This window comes from Coregonus clupeaformis, chromosome 28 (assembly GCF_020615455.1).
Source record: "Coregonus clupeaformis isolate EN_2021a chromosome 28, ASM2061545v1, whole genome shotgun sequence".
Classification (NCBI taxonomy): Eukaryota; Metazoa; Chordata; class Actinopteri; order Salmoniformes; family Salmonidae; genus Coregonus; species Coregonus clupeaformis.
In genome coordinates this window covers 31,877,235-31,895,583 of record NC_059219.1, presented here as the reverse complement: position 1 = coordinate 31,895,583, position 18,349 = coordinate 31,877,235, and the positions used below count along the sequence as shown (strand labels likewise).

The 18,349-nt window shown below is 44.8% G+C and overlaps 1 protein-coding gene across 10 annotated transcripts in view; it reads right to left on the bottom strand.

The window, feature by feature from the left end:
- LOC121543544 (myotubularin-related protein 5-like) overlaps positions 1-16,723 on the bottom strand; it is a 71,362-nt gene extending 54,639 nt beyond the window's left edge. For all 10 annotated transcript variants that reach the window (XM_045208887.1, XM_045208891.1, XM_045208888.1 and 7 more), the window contains exon 1: positions 16,525-16,723. In XM_045208887.1, coding sequence (XP_045064822.1) covers positions 16,525-16,579 — 55 coding nt within the window. In that variant the 5' untranslated portion in view covers positions 16,580-16,723. The remainder of the gene's footprint in view (positions 1-16,524) is intronic.
- Between the last annotated feature and the right edge of the window lie 1,626 nt (positions 16,724-18,349).

Genomic DNA, 18,349 nt, shown 5'->3' with positions numbered 1-18,349 from the left:
TACTGCAACTCGCATTACTGCAAGAGCAGACGCTCTTATCCAGAGCGACTTACAGGAGCAATTAGGGTTAAGTGCCTTGCTCAAGGGCACATCAACAGATTTTTCACCTAGTCGGCTCGGGGATTAGAACCAGCGACCTTTCGGTTACTGGCACAACGCTCTTAACCACTAAGCTACCTGCCGCTGTTGGCTGGGCTCCCTGCCTGTGCCATTAAACCCCTACAACTTATCCAGAACGCCGCAGCCCGTCTGGTGTTCGACCTTCCCAAGTTCTCTCATGTCACCCCGCTCCTCCGCACACTCCACTGGCTTCCAGTTGGGGCTCGCATCTACTACAAGACCATGGTGCTTGCCTACGGAGCTGTGAGGGGAACGGCACCTCCTTACCTTCAGGCTCTGATCAGACCCTACACCCAAATGAGGGCACTACGTTCATCCACCTCTGGCCTGCTAGCTCCCCTACCTCTACAGAAGCACAGTTCCCGCTCAGCCCAGTCAAAGCTATTTGCTGCTCTGGCACCCCTATGGTGGAACAGTCTCCCCCACAACGCCAGGACAGCGGAGTCACTGACCACCTTCCGGAGACACTTGAAACCCTACCTCTTTAAGGAATACCTGGAATAGTATAAAGTAATCCTTCTACCTACACCCCCCCACACCCTCCCCCCAGGACTGACCATCTGTGATATAAAAATTATAGTTTCAACCATGTTTTGAGGCTATATAGTGTTTTACTTTGTTTACAAACATTGGTGTAAAACAATCTTATATTTTGGGTTCTGATGGGCTACGACAGTTGAACTAAGCTTATGAGGCATTTATAAGTTATATTCTTCAAGAATCATCCAAAAATGGATGTAGCAACTGCAGATTGCCTCTTTAAAAGTGGCAGTTTGTATTCGAAGAGGTGAGAGTTTTGGCTTTAGTTTTGGTGTTTACCTATGATTCTGCAATGGTTAGGCACATTCTCAAAACATACATTTTTAGTGACCGTTGGCACAAGCTGGAGCCTTTGCATAATCCTTAGTTAATTCTCCCTGTAGGTGAAAGTTGAGCCATTTTGGGGTTATGGCTGATGGGAAATGAACAGGCCCTAGGCCCTGGAGGCACTATCAACATTTACAGTAAAGGGTGTTACCTGCAAACACAAACAAAAATACTATGATTTGAAATATGAATCATAGTTACAGTTCTGGAGAGGCAGTTGGCAGCAGCATGTCAAAATTAAAGATGTCAAAATTAAAGTTAGGCCTATGCCTGGTGAACTTTAACAAAGGTATTTGCATGAGTGAGGTTTGCAGGCCATTGATCAGTAGGTTCCCCTTGCGAGAGGCCCAGTGACACACAGTGTGACACAGCGGAGGTGACGTGAAACTATGAGCAGGTGATGCTTATTTTGGGCCGTGGTCACGAAGTGAGAAAGTTAGCGGATGTTAGAATGTGTGGACTGGGTGGTTCTGCTCTTCCAGAGAAGAGGGAAGGTCTCAGACAGTATTGTAGTGCTTCCCCTAGCATCACAAGGTAGAAGTAGCCACTAGCCACCTGACGTGTTGGTAGCAGCCCTGACCATAGTTCTAAGTTCTTTAGACCTCACCCTTAGAAAGAAAGCTGACATGGAGATCACCTGTATAGAGACCATAGTAACCTGAGTTAACTCCAGGGGACCCACAGGGACTGTGCAGGCTTTTGTTCCAGCCTCAGGCACAAATATGTGAGCTGATCAACAGTGAAACCTCAGCAGGGTGAGTCTGGGCCAACCTGGACAGTAAGGTAGACTAGACTACAGTTGTCTCCTGGGTGATGAAGTAACAGAGTCTGATGTAGGGGCAGAGCATTCAGAATGGAGCGTGACTGGAATGTGAACTGAGCCGGGCAGCGTGAGGGAATGTCAGACACTACTATCAGCGGGACCTGCTGTTGGGTAATAACTACTGGAGGTGGAGAAAGAGAGGGAGGTAGAGGGGAAGAAAGGTGGAGGAAGGTGGAAGGTAAGAAACCAGTGAAGCAGGGTCAGAGTTGAGGTGGGGGAGGGGTCATATGCTGACAAGGTGCTGAGATGGAGGACTTAGATCAGGGTTTCCCAAACTCGGTCCTGGGGCCCCCCCTGGGTGCACGTTTTGGTTTTAGCCCTGCACCACACAGCTGATTCAAATAATCAAAGCTTGATGAGTTGGTTATTTGAATCAGCTGTAGTAGTGCTAGGGCGGCCTAGGACCTTTATCTAATCTTCATAGTTTCAACATGATAAAATAGGTTTTTACCTGATAAAAAAGATGTCAGGACACTTAAAGCTAACAAGGTTAGCGTGCCATGGTTATTGCACTGTGCAGCTCTGCATTTTTCAGGCTCCTGAGGCCAAACCACACATGGCCCTTGACTGTCCATCCAAGACCATATGATCATTATCAGTCTACAGTCAGTCACTATTCCAACTGTCTATCCTCCAAGATCACTCAGTGTTTCAGTCACTGGCTCTATGTTCATCTAAGGCAGGGTTTCCCAAACTTGGTCCTGGGTCTGCCTTAGATGAACATAGAGCCAGTGACTGAAACACCGAGTGATCTTGGAGGATAGACAGTTGGAATAGTGACTGGCTGTAGACTGATAATGATCATATGGTCTTGGATGGACAGTCAAGGGTATTAATGCACTGTTGGAGCTAAGAACATAAGCATTTTGCTGCACCCGCGATAACATCTACAAAAAAGGTGTGTGTGACCAATCAAATTGTATTTTATTTGAAAGAAGGCTGATAACAGCTCTCTGTGTGTGTTGTGTTCTTGGCATCAGAACAGACCACAACCACAGCTTCTCGCTTTAGTCTCCAAACCACTATGAGGTGACAGCCGGTTACCATGGTTACTGCACCTCACAGGATAAATGAGCACAAAACGGTGTGTGTGTGTGTGTGTGTGTGTGTCTGCATGGTGACAAGAGGGGAGCTGCTCTGGGGCCTGCCATCACATTACATCACTTATGCTTAGCACATAGGTCATTACCTTTATCTAATCTTCATAGTTTCAACATGATCAAATATGTTTTACCTGATAAAAAAGATGTCAGGACACTTAAAGCTAACAAGGTTAGCGTGCCATGGCTATTGCACTGTGCAGCTCTGCATTTCTCAGCCTCCTGAGGCCAAACCACACATGGCCAGAGAAGTGGATCCATTACAGGCCCGACGCACAATGCACTCTTTCTCCCTCGCACACAGTATACAGGCCTTAAACCTACTCAACACACACCATGATATCATTTTCAAGCCTATCACCACACCCACTCACACTGTCCTCTCTGTAATGCACTCTGACACAGTCCTCTCTCTATGCTGCACACACACACACATTGAGCGGTGTAGATGTGTAATATGAATGAGGGTGAGGGTGAGTCACTCTCTCTGATTAAAAGCAGCAGTGCAGGCCCAGACCCAGGCCTCTACTTGGCTCAGAGACACTGGTTGGGATGCACAATGTGACTGGACACTGGAGAGTATGGCAATAAATTAATTAATAGGATCCAAATATCTCTAACATTTTGTTTTCAGAATTTGCAACAGTAGACACCAGGAAAAAAATATCACTATGGAAAAAAAGATGAACCCAATCCATTTTAAAGTGCTTTCCTGTAGCAACCAACACTGGCATGCACACAGACCAGAAAGGGGAAACCGCCGTCGCCAAGGTGACCATGAGGGTAATTTTCTTTGCGCAAAAAACCTCAAACTCACATCCTTCCTGCTAAACTAATACCCCCCCTCTGTCGGCCCCTCTCCCTTCCCAAACCAAAAACGCAGGCTTTCAAGGAGAGGAAATTCTCTATTCTGTGAGAGAGAAAGAGGCTGTGTCCCAAATGGCACCCTATGTAGGATGTCCGCACTACATAGAGAATAGGGTACCATTCGGACAAGAGAGATGTGACCAACAAGTCTTCGCTTTAACTTCTCCCTTTTTGTTTTGCAGCAAAACAGTCAAGGTCACGATTCGCCTCCAAATATGGTCGACTGATAAACATAATTTACTTTTTAAAATGTTACTCACTTCCTTTGCAGTCGTCTGCGTTTGTCTCTGAGGTCTATCTTCTGTTTCCGTCTCCTCCTACTCTACTACTTTCTGGCCATAGCGACACACACACACACACACACACACACACACACACGGGTGAACTTTCCAGTGAATCTTAGTTCTGTGAAGTCAGAGGTCAGACTTTTTTTTCTAATATCAAACTAAGTGCCTGTTTCAAACTTCTCCATTTGAGCCCCTGTCTTTTCTACATTACCAGTATGCAAATACAGCAGCCTACAGTATCTACCTGCCCTGTCTCAAAGCCCTTAGTGCCCTGGTCTAGAAAGAGTGTTTTGGCTTTGCTTATCATGGACGGGGTCAGATTTTGGGTCAAGAAGAACTGATCTTCCAACAGTTCATAAGCGTCACATTCCTTGTGGAGCATGGCACACATTTAACTACTCACGCACTATACACACTCCTGGCCAGCCAGCAGCAGCACACACAGTCTGTTAGGTGACAAGCTACTAAACTAGAGTTGCCAACATATCACATTCACATCACAGCTGTATGCAGACAGACTAGGAGAAAAGGATCCAAATATCTCCAACTTTAATTAGTGACACTCTTCAGCATGTTAGCACAGTGCTATGCTAATGGCAATAGCCTATTGTTTTTAGGCCTGTAGTGGTCATTGACTTCTAGAGCAGGGATCATCAACTAGACTAGGGCGGTATCCCATATATACCCTTAACTGAGGTATTTGGAAAAAGCAACGGGATGGTTTTTTAATACATTTGAATATTTGTAGCTACTTTTTAAGTAAATACCTGCAGTCAACTTGTGCAATACGTTTGGAGATAAAGAACATTGCGTTCTTCATTTCACTGGTCACATTATTATGTTGCTTATGGTAGTCCTCAGTCACGTCACGTGACTACAAGCACACGACGAGAGACCCTTGTGAGTCACTCACTGTTGTACAGCATGCGCCAGGTGATCTAATTACAGTATGGATTTCGCAACTAAATGTTTGCCAGCTGTATATCTTATAACTATTAAGTTAACTGTCTAAAATGTGCTAAATGCTCTGCAGCTGTGCATTTGGTCTGCTAATTTAGTACCTAGTTAGCTATCTAGCTAAGTGGTTAGCTTCTTCCAAAATCAAGCATTCGCTTGGTAACAGCAGAGAATGCCCTCCTGGATCAAGAGCCTTGCTGGCTATTATTCACAAACTGTGAGTAGAGTTTCAGAGTTAATTGTATAGTTTAGGTCAGAAACTGTACAAAATGTTCGCAATGCGCTCGTTAGCATTTAGTTAGCATTCTCTATGAGGATTCCTTAGTACTTGTTAGCATTCTGGTAAGTGATGTTTTTTGGACTTTGAATATTAGTACTTTTAAAATAAATACCTGAAGTCAACTTGTGCACTAGGTAATAAATAAAGCAGATCGCGTTCATCATTTCAGCCATTAGATAAATTTTCATTATGAAGCTTTTTCATTATGAAGCTTACCAGTACTAGTTTTCCAAAACAAGGGTTTACAAAGAAGCACAACGAGCAAAAATGGGAGCTTCGTAAGGTGAGTAATCTCTGCAGCGCAACTCCTAATGTTAGCCAGCTATTAAGTTAACTATCTACAATGTTTTTACAGTCTTATGTCCCCAGAAGGTTTTTGCTCAGAAAACTTGGGGGGCCAAATAGAATCAACCACGGGCCAAATTCAGCCCGCAGGCCACCAGTTGGGGAACCTGTTCTAGAGCCTTGGTTGCGGTCTTGTTTAACAGAGAACAGTGACAATGAGGAGAGATGTTACACAGGGCATTGGCCACGGAGATTGACCACAACAGACTAAAGGCCTATGGCTTAATGACCATGCAGTAGTCTCCCAATGATCTCCTCTGAGTGGGACAGGGGTGGGTGGCTCAGGAAATTCAAACAATAGATTTACAGCAATCAAACTTATCAAAACCCTCTCCCTACGCTTCACTTACAGCAAGTAAACTGATGGATAGAAGATATGTTCACTCACTATGGCTGGGAATTGCCAGGGACCTCACGATACAATATTATCACTAAATAGGTGCCGATATGATACGGATTGCAATTCTCACGATTCTATTGTATTGAGATCTATGATGTAAAGTTGTTTGTGGTGACGAAGGGCACGATATAGCGTCCATTATAATATTGCGATATGTAACTATCGATTCTTTCCCCCCCCATCACTATCGCTTACCCTATGCCCCTCTTCCTCTTTCCCTTTACCAGCTCCCCAGGTACTAGTGTCTACCTCCCATGGCCATCCTAGTAGCTATCCCATCCAAAAGCATCGTCCTAACCCCACACCATCCATCACACCCAAAAGGTAGGAGTTTATCTCCAAGGTGTCAAAAGGTCACACTGTTACGTTTGCTCTTCCGCTGGCCAACACAGGAAAGAGGCAGTGGATGATTTAGCCACAGAGTTTCTAAACCCAGAGGCGCAACAATGCGAGACTTTTGGGAACGCTTGCGAAACAGACCAAGCAGACCAGGCCGGGGATTGGGAAGTCAATGAGAGAAGTGAACAATTATTTGTTAGTAGTTAATTGTCTCGAAATCTAAAGGCACAATCTAGATTCAAGCCAATGTTTTAAAGTGTCACTCCAGTCTCATTTTCACCTCATTTAACACCTGATTTACTTAACAAAAGGCACATCTCAATAGGTGGTCCAGGTAAGTCATGACATTGCACAAGTGGGGGGTGAGCCTTTCCTCTTTTGTTCTCTATTGCTCCTATATTGTTCCTCAATCAAGGCGGGAGGCCGATGATATCACGACTTCCCATCAGACCAACTCCTTGAATGCCCTACTTCTTGAACTTTGCAGTTATGTCAAAAAAAAACAAAAAAAAAAACTTTTGCTCAAAACATATTTTTTTACCCTTTAGTGGGTGTACGTTACTGTATTTATACTTGGGATATCGCTTTTCAACAGTAAAAGTTTAAAAAACGCTGTAGGACGCCTATCAAAATCACACTTTAATAGAAAAGTCCACAACAATGCTTAAACAACATTAGGAGACCACTTGAGTTCTGTAAAAAAAAAAGAGTAATTTTGATTTTTGGGTGTAATTACCCTTTAATTCAAGTGTGCACCTTGCAAGAGGCTGTTTAGCTGTGTTTTTGTAGCACACATGGGATGGTAGAGTTTGCAAACCCAATACCCACTGGATTGATGAAAATAATCATGATATTCTGCCAGGTAAGCATAGGCTACTTTGTAGTTAACATTCAATTGACAACGTTTTTTGGGAAAGCCTTTCCATCTACCAGAAGACTGTTTTCATTAGCATCATCGCTAACGGCTACACAAAGTGGTAGATGCACGCACCACACACACACAGACAGGGGCATTCTCATTGCCCCTTCAGAAAGTTGCAGGAAATACGAATCACTGATGCATTCTGTTCATGTCTTTTGATCAACTCGGGCAAAATAAAATGTTCAATACATTTAGTTGATTAACCTACTAAGGTCAATATATTTTTGAATATTGTTGAATTCCGTTTTAATGCCTGAATTCCGTGAGGGCCCTAGTTATCATATGTGGACCAGAATGAGGCTCTCCACTACCTAATGTTCTTGCAGTGATGATTCACCATCTTCATCAAATGTTTTCATAAATTATCTGCAGATAACCGCCAAAAAGCCTAGGCCTACCAGTAGCCTATGTAAATTAGGGAGCCAAATAAAACGTCTCTTTCACTGATGCCATTCGGTTGCATGGCTACCCACACTACTTGCTCCGGCCAAATGCTACGGCATGCCCACTGATGTTAGTTTCTTCTCTGCAAGGAGTCTGGATCGGCGTGCCTCCCCGACCATTCACCGAATGCGAACACATTCGGGGCCATCTGATTGGTTCAGAACCCGATGGGTTGAGCCAGAGCTAGAACACACGTTGGTAAAGCAGCGGTTAGAAAATGTGTCATTGGCTTTGATACTCTGATTGGTTAGAGACTATCCAATCGCTGATGACTTGATTTTGTACAACGCCTCTCGTGCCCTTCGTCACCACAAACGACTTCAATGATGTCAGTCTCAAACTAAAGTATGTAGAGAAAGAGCAGCGGAATAATTTAGTTTGAGTCGTCACGCTAGCGATTCGGTAGGCTACTACACTGACTGAGGCGACGAGAGTCACTCACTTTAACACGACAGCGTCTGGCAAGCCCCAACATCATAGGAAAGGAAACCTAGGAAATCCTTTGGTTTACTTGTCCCGACGCGACACCATGGACATATAACCACATTGCATGATTTATGAATGTTTCAAGTTTTAATGTCACATGCACAGGGATATAGCAAAGGTATATAGGAGATCGACTTTATTCAAATCAGTTCGACAACTTTAATAAACTAGTCAACACTAGTTGTTCAGTTTTCAATCAAAGCAAAGTAAATCACCTACCTTTCCAATCCGTTTTACCTAATTTCTACCAGGATGTCACCTGTGCAGCTAGAAGCGAAAACAATTATAGATCACCTTTACTCCACACAGACACATACAAAGCTCTCCCTCCATTTAGCAAATCTGACCCTAACTCTATCCTCCTGATTCTTGCTTACAAGCAGAAAAATCAAACAAGAAGTACCAGTGACACATTCAATATGGAAGTGGTCCGATGAAGCGGATGCTAAGCTATAAGACTGTTTCTCTAGCACAGACTGTAATATATGTACCAGGATTCATCTGATGACATTGAGGAGTTTACCAAAATCAGTCACCGGCTTCATTAATAAGTGCTTCTACGGCGTCTCCCCACAGTGACCGTACACACATATCCCAGCCAAAAGCCTTGGATGACAGGCAACACCGCACTGAGCTAAAGGCTAGAGCTGCCACTTTCGAGGAGTGGGAGACTAATGCAGATGCTTAAAAGAAATCCCGCTATGCCCTCCAACGAACCATCAAACAAGCAAAGCGTCAATACAGGACTAAGCTTTAATCCTACTACAGGGCTTGCAAACTATCACGGATTACAAAGGGAAACCCAGCCGTGAGCTGCCCAGTGACACAAGCCTACCAAACGAGCTAAATGCTTTTTATGCTCGCTTCGAGGCAAGCAACACTAAACCATGCATGAGAGCACCAGCTGTTCCGGACGACTGTGTGATCACGCCCTCCGTAGCGGTTCTGAGTAAGACCTTTAAACAGGTTAACATTCACAAGGCCACAGGGCCAGACGGATTACCAGGACTCGTCCTCAGAGCATGTGCTGACCAGCTGGCAAGTGTCTTCAGTGACATTTCCAACCTCTCCCTGACCCAGTCTGTAATACCTAAATGTTTCAAGCAAACCACGATAGTACCTGTGCCCAAGAACACCAAGGTAACCTGTCTAAATGACTATTGCCCATAGCACTCACATCTGTAGCCATGAAATGCTTTGAAAGGCTGGTCATGGCTCACATCAACACCATCATCTCCAATTCGCATACAAACCCAACAGATCCACAGATGACGCAATCTCTATTGCACTCCACACTGCCCTTTCCCAACTGGACAAAAGGAACACGTACTTGAGAATGCTGTCCATTGACTAAGGCTCAGCGTTCAACACCATTGTGCCCTCCAAGCTCATCACTGAGCTAAGGACCTTTGGACTGAACACCTTCTGCAACTTTATCCTGGACTTCCTGACGGGCCGGCCCCAGATGGTGAAGGTAGGCAATAATACATCCGCCACACTGACCCTCAACACAGGAGCCCTCAGGGGTGCGTGCTTAGTTCCCTCCTGTACTCCCTGTTCACCCACGACTGTGTTGCCGCTCACGACTCCAACACCATCATTAAGTTTGCCGATGTGATAGATTAATTTGTATTTTAAAGCTTAATGACTAAAGGATTTCACCCCACATACAGTATAAAATGTGTAAACAGTGTTACAATTAGAATGTAGTGTCAATCAACCCACTAACAGAGGGGGGCGGGACTAAACATTCCAGGGTGAAGGAGAAGGTGGAAACTGTTTAAGAAAGCCTCCTAAAGGTGGGCGGAGCAAAGTGCCTTTGTGTGTCAAGGGGTATAAAACAGTATGTATGTGTTTTGGGCGCCAGAGCTCTCCATGAATAAAAATACAGATCATTCTTGCTGGTTGTGGACCTTGAATCATTTATGATTAAAACCAGAGCCTTACAACCTCTGGTAATGATTCAAGCTTAGGTTAAATTAGAGCTAGAAATTCTCTTAACACGATGACACATCGGTGTTAGGCCTGATCACTGACGACGATGAGACAGCCTATAGGGAGGAGGTCAGAAACCTGGTAGTGTGGTGCCAGGACAACAACCTCTTCCCTCAACATCATCAAGACACGGAGGACTACAGGAAATGGGGGTCAAGCACGCCCCCATTCACATCGACGGTGCTGCAGTGGAGCGGGTCGAGAGCTTCAAGTTCCTCGGTGTCCACATCACTAACATGGTTCAAACACACCAACAGTCGTGAAGAGGACACGACAGCGCCTCTTTCCCTCAGGAGGCTGAAAAGATTTGGCACGGGCCCTCAGAACCTCAAAAAGTTATACAGCTGCACCAGTGAGAATATCTTGACTGGCTGCATCACCGCTTGGTACAGCAACTGCTTGGCATAAGTTTTGACTGGTACTGTACATATTACATCAATTACCTCAACTACCTCGAAGCCCTGCACATTGACTCTGTACCGGTGCTCCTTGTATATAGCCTCGTTATTGTTATTTCATTGTGTTACTATTTCCATTTAGCTAATTGTTCTTACTTTTTAAACTTTGCATTGTTGGGGAAGGGCTCTTAAGTAAGCATTTCCCAGTGAAGTCTACACCTATTGTATTCGGCGCATGTGACAAATACATTTTTATTTAACTCCACGTGGCTGGCTATGTGAATTGTGAAAGAAAATAAATGAATATGCCAGAAAACAATACTTTGGCTAACTGAATTGACTCATTGTTACCGCTTACACATTACATGGGACGTGCATATTCACAAGCATCATGCTCTCTCCCTCCTCTGTGTAAATAAATTTGACTGCAACCAACCAAAGCGCACACAAATTGTACCAGGAGGCGGGACAGAAAGCAGACTGCATTTCCCTGTTGTAGCTCGCTTTGTGACTGACAGGCGCCTATCCTATCAATAGATCACTAGAAGATGCATATCTTTCATTCTAGCGGGAGATGGCTCAACGGACTAGCGAATTGAAACTTAAATGAAAAGTAGCCTACTTAATACACAGTCAACAGTAAACATGTCGTCCCCCACGAATGATGCAGCGGCCCCCTTTGGGACAATCAGTGTAATTTGGTAAATGACGAATCTCTATGGCATGACTCATCATTCATTAGGTAGTAGACTGGAAAATATTGCGTCTAGAGACCTTTGTCCATAGATGCCACATATCAAGTTTCGTGCATATCGGTCACTATGTGCCAGAAGAATAGCATTTTAAGTGTTTTTCAAGAAATTCAAAACCATCATGGCGGACCTTATGGGACATTGAGGCAAATGTGTTCCTTGTGAGGCGAGAGAACTATGGATCTACAGTCATGAAATTTGGGACAACGGGGTGGGGACGTGACCCTTCAAAGTTTGTATTTTCAATCTCTTGTTATAGCGCCACCATCTGGCCAATTAGTGTAATTTTGTAAATGCTGTATCTCTATGGCAAGACGGATCATTCACCAAGTTGTCAAAATCGGGTCAGCGCTGTCAGATATCACGTGTGACTAAAGTACGGACGAACGCACTAACGGACGGAGACAAATCCACAGTCCCCTCCACGATGAAATCGTGGAGGACAATGAAGAGGGAAAAGTAGCTGGCTGAAAATGAGTCCGTAACCGGCTGATTAGCTGACGGCCGGCGCTAATGAAAAACACTGCCTAGTAGACAGACAGGTACAGAGACGCCGAGAAAAGAGCCAGTGGGCAACACTGAGGAACGCAGGACATTTGCATATTAACAGACAATCTTATCTGGAGTGACCTACAAGGAGGGGTGCATACAAAAGACGGCAGGGGTGGGGGGTGAATAACACGCAGTAATAATCTGGATCCATAAATCAAACAGCTTTCCTTGGGAGAGGGGAGGGGGTGGGGTTGACAACTGTAAAAAAAATATATATATATATATATATATATATATATATATATATATATCACCCATTCACCAGAGATGAATTACCATCCAATCAGGAGCAACCTTTTCCGGTCCAGGACCAATCAGCATTGCTTCCTCTGTCCCTTTCAACCAATCAGATGATGTGTACGGGATTAAGCCAAACACAGTGGGACACCAGATTATAATTCCTTTCTTTCCGAGACTAAACTGTGATGGCGATGATGAAGAAGGGGAGGGGGTCTTGATCATAGATAAACTGTACGGGCCTAACAGACATAATCTAGTCCCACCGCTGAATTACCCTGGGGGGGATTGGAACGATTACTCCTCTAACCCCAGGCTGACTGGGAACAGGATTGCCCCAGTCCTGCCCTGAGGGGTAACAGCAGGAGGGGAGGAAGGGTGAGGGGGATAAATTATCCAAATTCCAGGGAAGACAATCAAAGCAAAGCATGCTTCTAGTAGGGCTGGGAATTGCCAGGGACCTCACAATACAATATTATCACGATACTTAGGTGCCAATACGATATGTATTGCGACTCTCACAATTGGCTAACTTTTTAAAAAGAAGATTGAGCACAAGCTATGAAGGAAAAATACTGGAGTATTGGTGCAGGTACAGCCTACTAGCGTAAAAATAATACTGCGAAATTTGCAAAACGATAAGACAGATCGTAAAATAATATCCCGATATGTAACTGTATCGATTTTTTTCCCCACCACTAGCTTCTAGAAGTGGTTCACTGAGGGCAGGCTGCAGGGCCCTGGGGCACTCGGCTGCCTCCTGAATAAAAATCATTCATTACAGCAGACAGAGAGCCATGAAACAGCCACACGCACACAGCCCCGGGCTGGGGCAGGGACATAAACAAAAGCCCCACACTAGAGAGTCACTTTACATAATGTCTGCAGGGAAAGAAGTATCCGGCACAAGCCCTGAGCGAGACCAGACCAGCCAGTATTCAGTGTAGCTCCACACTGAGACAAGCAGTGGCTGTTTATAGCCTAACAGACAGGGAGAGGGTAATGTTACCAAGATACCATGGCATGACGAGTCCCTTTGCCATGCAAAATACACAGAAAGACACATTCCGACACACACACAGGAGCACACAGGCATGCACGTCACACACTCACAGCTCTGTCCCCCTTCCAGTAGCACCCCCGTCCCCTATGAAAGACAGATTGTGAGGTCTATTTCTGGAGATCCTGAGTGGCTGCAGCCTGGCCTGCTCTGGAACCAGGGAGGAAGTGGTAGCCCACAGATCGAGATGGGCATTCGCTGGCAAGATCACAGCACTCCTCTCTCTCGCCTTCTCCCTCACTTGTGTCCTTTTCCGCTGCATTGGTTGTTGTGGTGTTTCAGTCTCACTCTGGCCGTCTCCAAATGTAAAGCTCCTTCAAATCGTCCAGCAAAATGTAGGCATATCTATGCACCTGACCTAAAGAAGCAATGGGTGAATCTCCTGCCTGTCAATGACAAGAATGCTGCTCACTTGTCGCTGATAGGTATTTAGTTTTATAATGAATTGGACACAACACTTTAGTAGGTGGCATTCTTCATGCTTCTCTTGCCTATACAGATCTGTGTACCTCTATCTGGGCTGCATGCTGTTGTAAAGGGAGCTGAGGCGCAGCGCTGAGCTCTGGTCCAGGCTCTCTCACTGTGCCAGAGCTGTCACTCCTGGGTGAAAAACAACTGCCGTGCATTCTGTCTAGTCCCCCACTGCTGCATACACAAACAGTAACACTCCTCCAGTTGCCTGGGAGGGAGGTAGAAAAGAAGGGGTCAGAACGGAGAGCAGTGTGTGTGTGTGTGTGTGTGTGTGTTGCGGCTGATAATGGAATGAGGCCCTTGGCTTCTACAAAATGACTAACAGCTCCCCACCCACATGAGAACACACACACACCCCTCTCCCAGTTTTCATAGAACACAGACACACAACAGGGGGACAATCTGGATTCTCGCTCTAAACATGTCTCCCAAGGGTCCTCTCTCCTATTTCCTGTTTGGGCCGGGAGCCCCATGGACGGAGTATCCGATTCGCTGCAGTGTTCTCAGCACAAAAGGGGACGGCTGTCAAAACAGACCTACACAAGAAACCCCAGTCAGGCTGACCACAGACCGGCCATCTTGTTCCCCATGTGAAGTCTATCTGATGGATGAGAGTCTGGGTTGAGCACAATTATCAGGCAACCTGACACCTTAGTGACTAAGGGACTGTGTGAATGGGAGCTGCAGGCAGCGGTCATCAGGGCGGGTGCATGTCCTACAACCACAACATTGACTGTATACAGTACAGTAGCAAAACCTGTCCCACAGGGTGCAGAGGTTTTGTTCCTCTGGATATCCTCTTCTAATAATTCAACTGATGAATGCTTTAAATTGTACACTGTCGACTCTAATTCTAATCCTAGTCACATACAGTTAAAGGATGGGTGTACGCAGGTAAAAGCCTTTCTCCATCGCTGAATGTCATTCAACATCACTGAATGTTATGTCGATGATGTAATCACCCAGGAGGCATCTTCTCTAGAAATACAGTGATGTTTCAACAACCCAGTCAGTGGAAGCAACTTGCAAACACTGATCTCACACACCCAACCTGTCAGTCAGCAGTTGTGAAACATTCCAGGCCTGTGTAAATGTAGGACAAGCAGGCTGCAGCTCTGTCATAATGTCAGGGAGCATCAAGCTCTCTCTGGCATGCGAGAATGATGTCAGAAGACAATGTCATTGCCCCATGGAGCATGCATCAGCCTAACAGAATAAAGAGTATCAAACTGGAGTATCGATCTGATTGCAGAAGAGGGGGTATCCACTTTAGGTAATGAGTATGGAGCCAGGGAGTCAGTGTTCAGGAACAGGGGGTAAGACTCTAAAATATGCTTGTGTTGTTGAAAAGTAAAATGCATACGTTAAAGAATAAGATGCATATGTTGCAACAAGTTATTTACTATGCATGTATTTATTATGCATTGGGCTGCTGTAAAAGGGTTTCAACTACAGATAAATCATCATCACCCCTGAGTGTTGTTTTTATATTGGTACAGAGGCCTCGTTTCTCCTTGATCACCTCAGCGCTTGGGGTTTTAATGTCTGCTTCCCAGATGCTTTACAGGCCTAGTCTGCATTCAGCAGCAAGAACAGCAGGGTAGAAACAGGAAGGAGAGACATTCTGCAGTGTGTGCAACGTCCACATTATGACACTGAACCTTGCAGGTATTGTCCCCCTTCAATACAGAGATGCATTAAATGTATGCAAAAAAAAAAATATATATATATATATATATATATATATAAAATTGTCCAACCTGGTTAACTTTCCAACCAAGAAATAAGTACACAAGCCAGTTCTTGCTTGATTTTAGACGCAGAGGACTTGTCATAGTACGATGTTTCTGCATGCTCCATCTAAATAAGTCAGACAGAATCCATTCTATAAATAAAAGAAGTTACAAGTTTCGAACTAGCTTAATATGTTAATCGGATAAGGTGGCTTTAATATTTTCATGGAGAACGGGCCATTATACCGCACGGATCTAGGCCACCACACAAACCGGGGGGGGGGGGGCGTCAGATAACGGTCCCAACACTCAGCGTCCGCAACAACACAACAGGAAGAAAACGGAGCATCTACTGGGCTCCGTTCTGTTTCAAGTGGCTTGGGGAGGGGCATAGCCATCTAGTTAGTCCACAAACAAAAACAGACAAAGAAAACAACCAACAATACTTCCATTTCTAAAACACATATAAGGTTAGTTGTTCACAAGCATTGGCAGTAAGAATAGTACGCTTTTATCAAGCAAAGATTTGCTTGCTTCTCATGTAAAATCTCGACACGAATCTGTGACATTTTCACTAACTAATTCCTGTTAGCTTGGCGAGCCGTGACAGAAAATGGTTTCGCTTTAGTTAACTAACAAGTTGGTTTAATAAATCCGTATTTGCTAGAAGTCTACTCTAACCAACGCCGCCAGCACGTTAGCTAGCTAGCTAACAATTATCATATACCAAGCTAGTTAGCTTGCAAATTCACTTCAGTTATTAGTTAACGTTAGTTAGCTAGATATATAGCAATGCAAAATTATGCATGACAGCAAAAAAAATGCAATGCAGACATTCACTCAAACTCTTCCCTCGTGGTTTGAAATGACACCAGACAGCGGGCTAATCTCGAGAGGCCTTTGACATCCGCGATTTGTAGTTCAGTGCCCTGCCCCATAAAATAGCCCAAAGCTGTGGGACGCCGTTTTGTCCTGGCCCGTCACCGCCTCCCTTTCCTCCGCCTCCTCCTGTTTACAAGGTCTAAACCGCGGCTAATACGCTAGCATTAGCGAGCTAGCACTTAGGAAAATAGCTAGCCCAACACTCACCTCTCTTATCGAGGTCGTAACCGACCACCACGAAGTAGTCCGCGAGCCTGGCCATCTCAGAGTTCACGGAGACAGGCCTTTATTGCGGTATCCTTTCCCTTTACCGTCGATATTCCATTCACATTCTGTTGGCGAAAGACACATCACGGGCGACAGTAGCATCCTTCCAGCTGTATCCTGCCGCCATACTGTCAGTATGCCTTGCCCTGACAGCAGAGTGTGATGAGTCTGCGCACTGGGTTACAGGGAGGGGCACATGGCAAGAATGTCCCATTTATGTAGTTGGGTGTAGATCCTTGCAAAAAACTATAACCACAATAGCCTAGAAATGCAGCACTTAGCTATCTAGATGCTGACAATTATCTTACTGAAAACATGCAATATTTGCGGTTGAATGATTCTGAACAATTATTGTATTTAGCATGCATCAATAACACATTGGCTACAGGGCACGGTACACTTGGGAAACCTTATGTAATCTACCAAAGCATATCAACATATCAAATAAACACGTTAAAATAAGTATTTGACAGCTCAAAATGGCTATTTACAGTGAAAATGACAAAACTGTATCATAACCTTTCTGTGCACTCACTGTCAATATTTTGGTTATCTAAACTAGAGACCATATCTTACCCATATCTGTCACAGGGGTTCCCCAACCTGCATGTCATTCCTGAAATACTCTGGAATCAGAGGGTCTGCCAGAACTGATCAGAGGACAGCCCACCGGAATGCCTGCTTTCACAGTGTGTGGTCAAAACAAATGGTAGCCCATGAAGTTGAAATGTAGTGTAGATCTATGCAGAAAATAATCGGTATAAAATAGGATTGATACATTTTCAGTTTTACGCAGTATGCTTGTATGAGAGAGAGATTGAATAGAACATCACCTCCGTGTGCAGCTGAATAGCCAGTGTGATCCTAACCACAAGCGTCACACCCATTGTCTCCTCATGATCGCCTAAACAGAAATAAAGTACCTGTTACATAATACATTCATGCCCATTTCAAATTCCAGCATAAAACTGCAGAGCACTTGGCATTGTTGCATACAACAACATCACCTTTAAAATAGAGCAGTCCCAACACAGAAAAACTCTTGCCTTGTAACGAACACAGAACAATATTGTCACAACATTGCAGTGATGTTGCGATACCGTTAAGTGATAGGGAGGTACCGTAACGCCACTGAGAAAATTCCAACACTTCCTGCACTGCGACCTTTGACCCAAAGTACTTATCACTCCGGGATTAAAAACCAGGCATGGATCTTAAGCATTTTCGTCTTTCGCTTTTGTTTTGTATAGCAATCAATCAATCACATTTATTTATGAAGCCCTTTTTACATCACCAAACAGCAAGCAATGCAGATGCAGAAGCACAGTGACTAGGAAAAACTCCCTAGAAAGGCAGGAACCTAGAAAGTAACCTAGAGAGGAACCAGGCTCTGAGGGGTGGCCAGTCCTCTTCTGGCTGTGCTGGGTGGAGATTATAAGAGTACATGGCCATTTAAGGCCAGATGTTCAAACGTTCATAGATGACCAGCAGGGTCAAATAATAATCTGTGGTTGTAGAGGGTGCAACAGGTCAGTACCTCAGGAGTAAATGTCAGTTGGCTTTTCATAGCCGAGCATTCAGAGGTCGAGACAGCAGGTGCGGTAGAGGGAGAGAGAGAGAGAGAGTCGAAAACAGCAGATCAGGGACAAAGTAGCACGTCCGGTGAACAGGTCAGGGTTCCCTAGCCGCAGGCAGAACAGTTGAAACTGGAGCAGCAGCATGACCAGGTGGACTGGGGACAGCCAGGAGTCATCAGGCCAGGTAG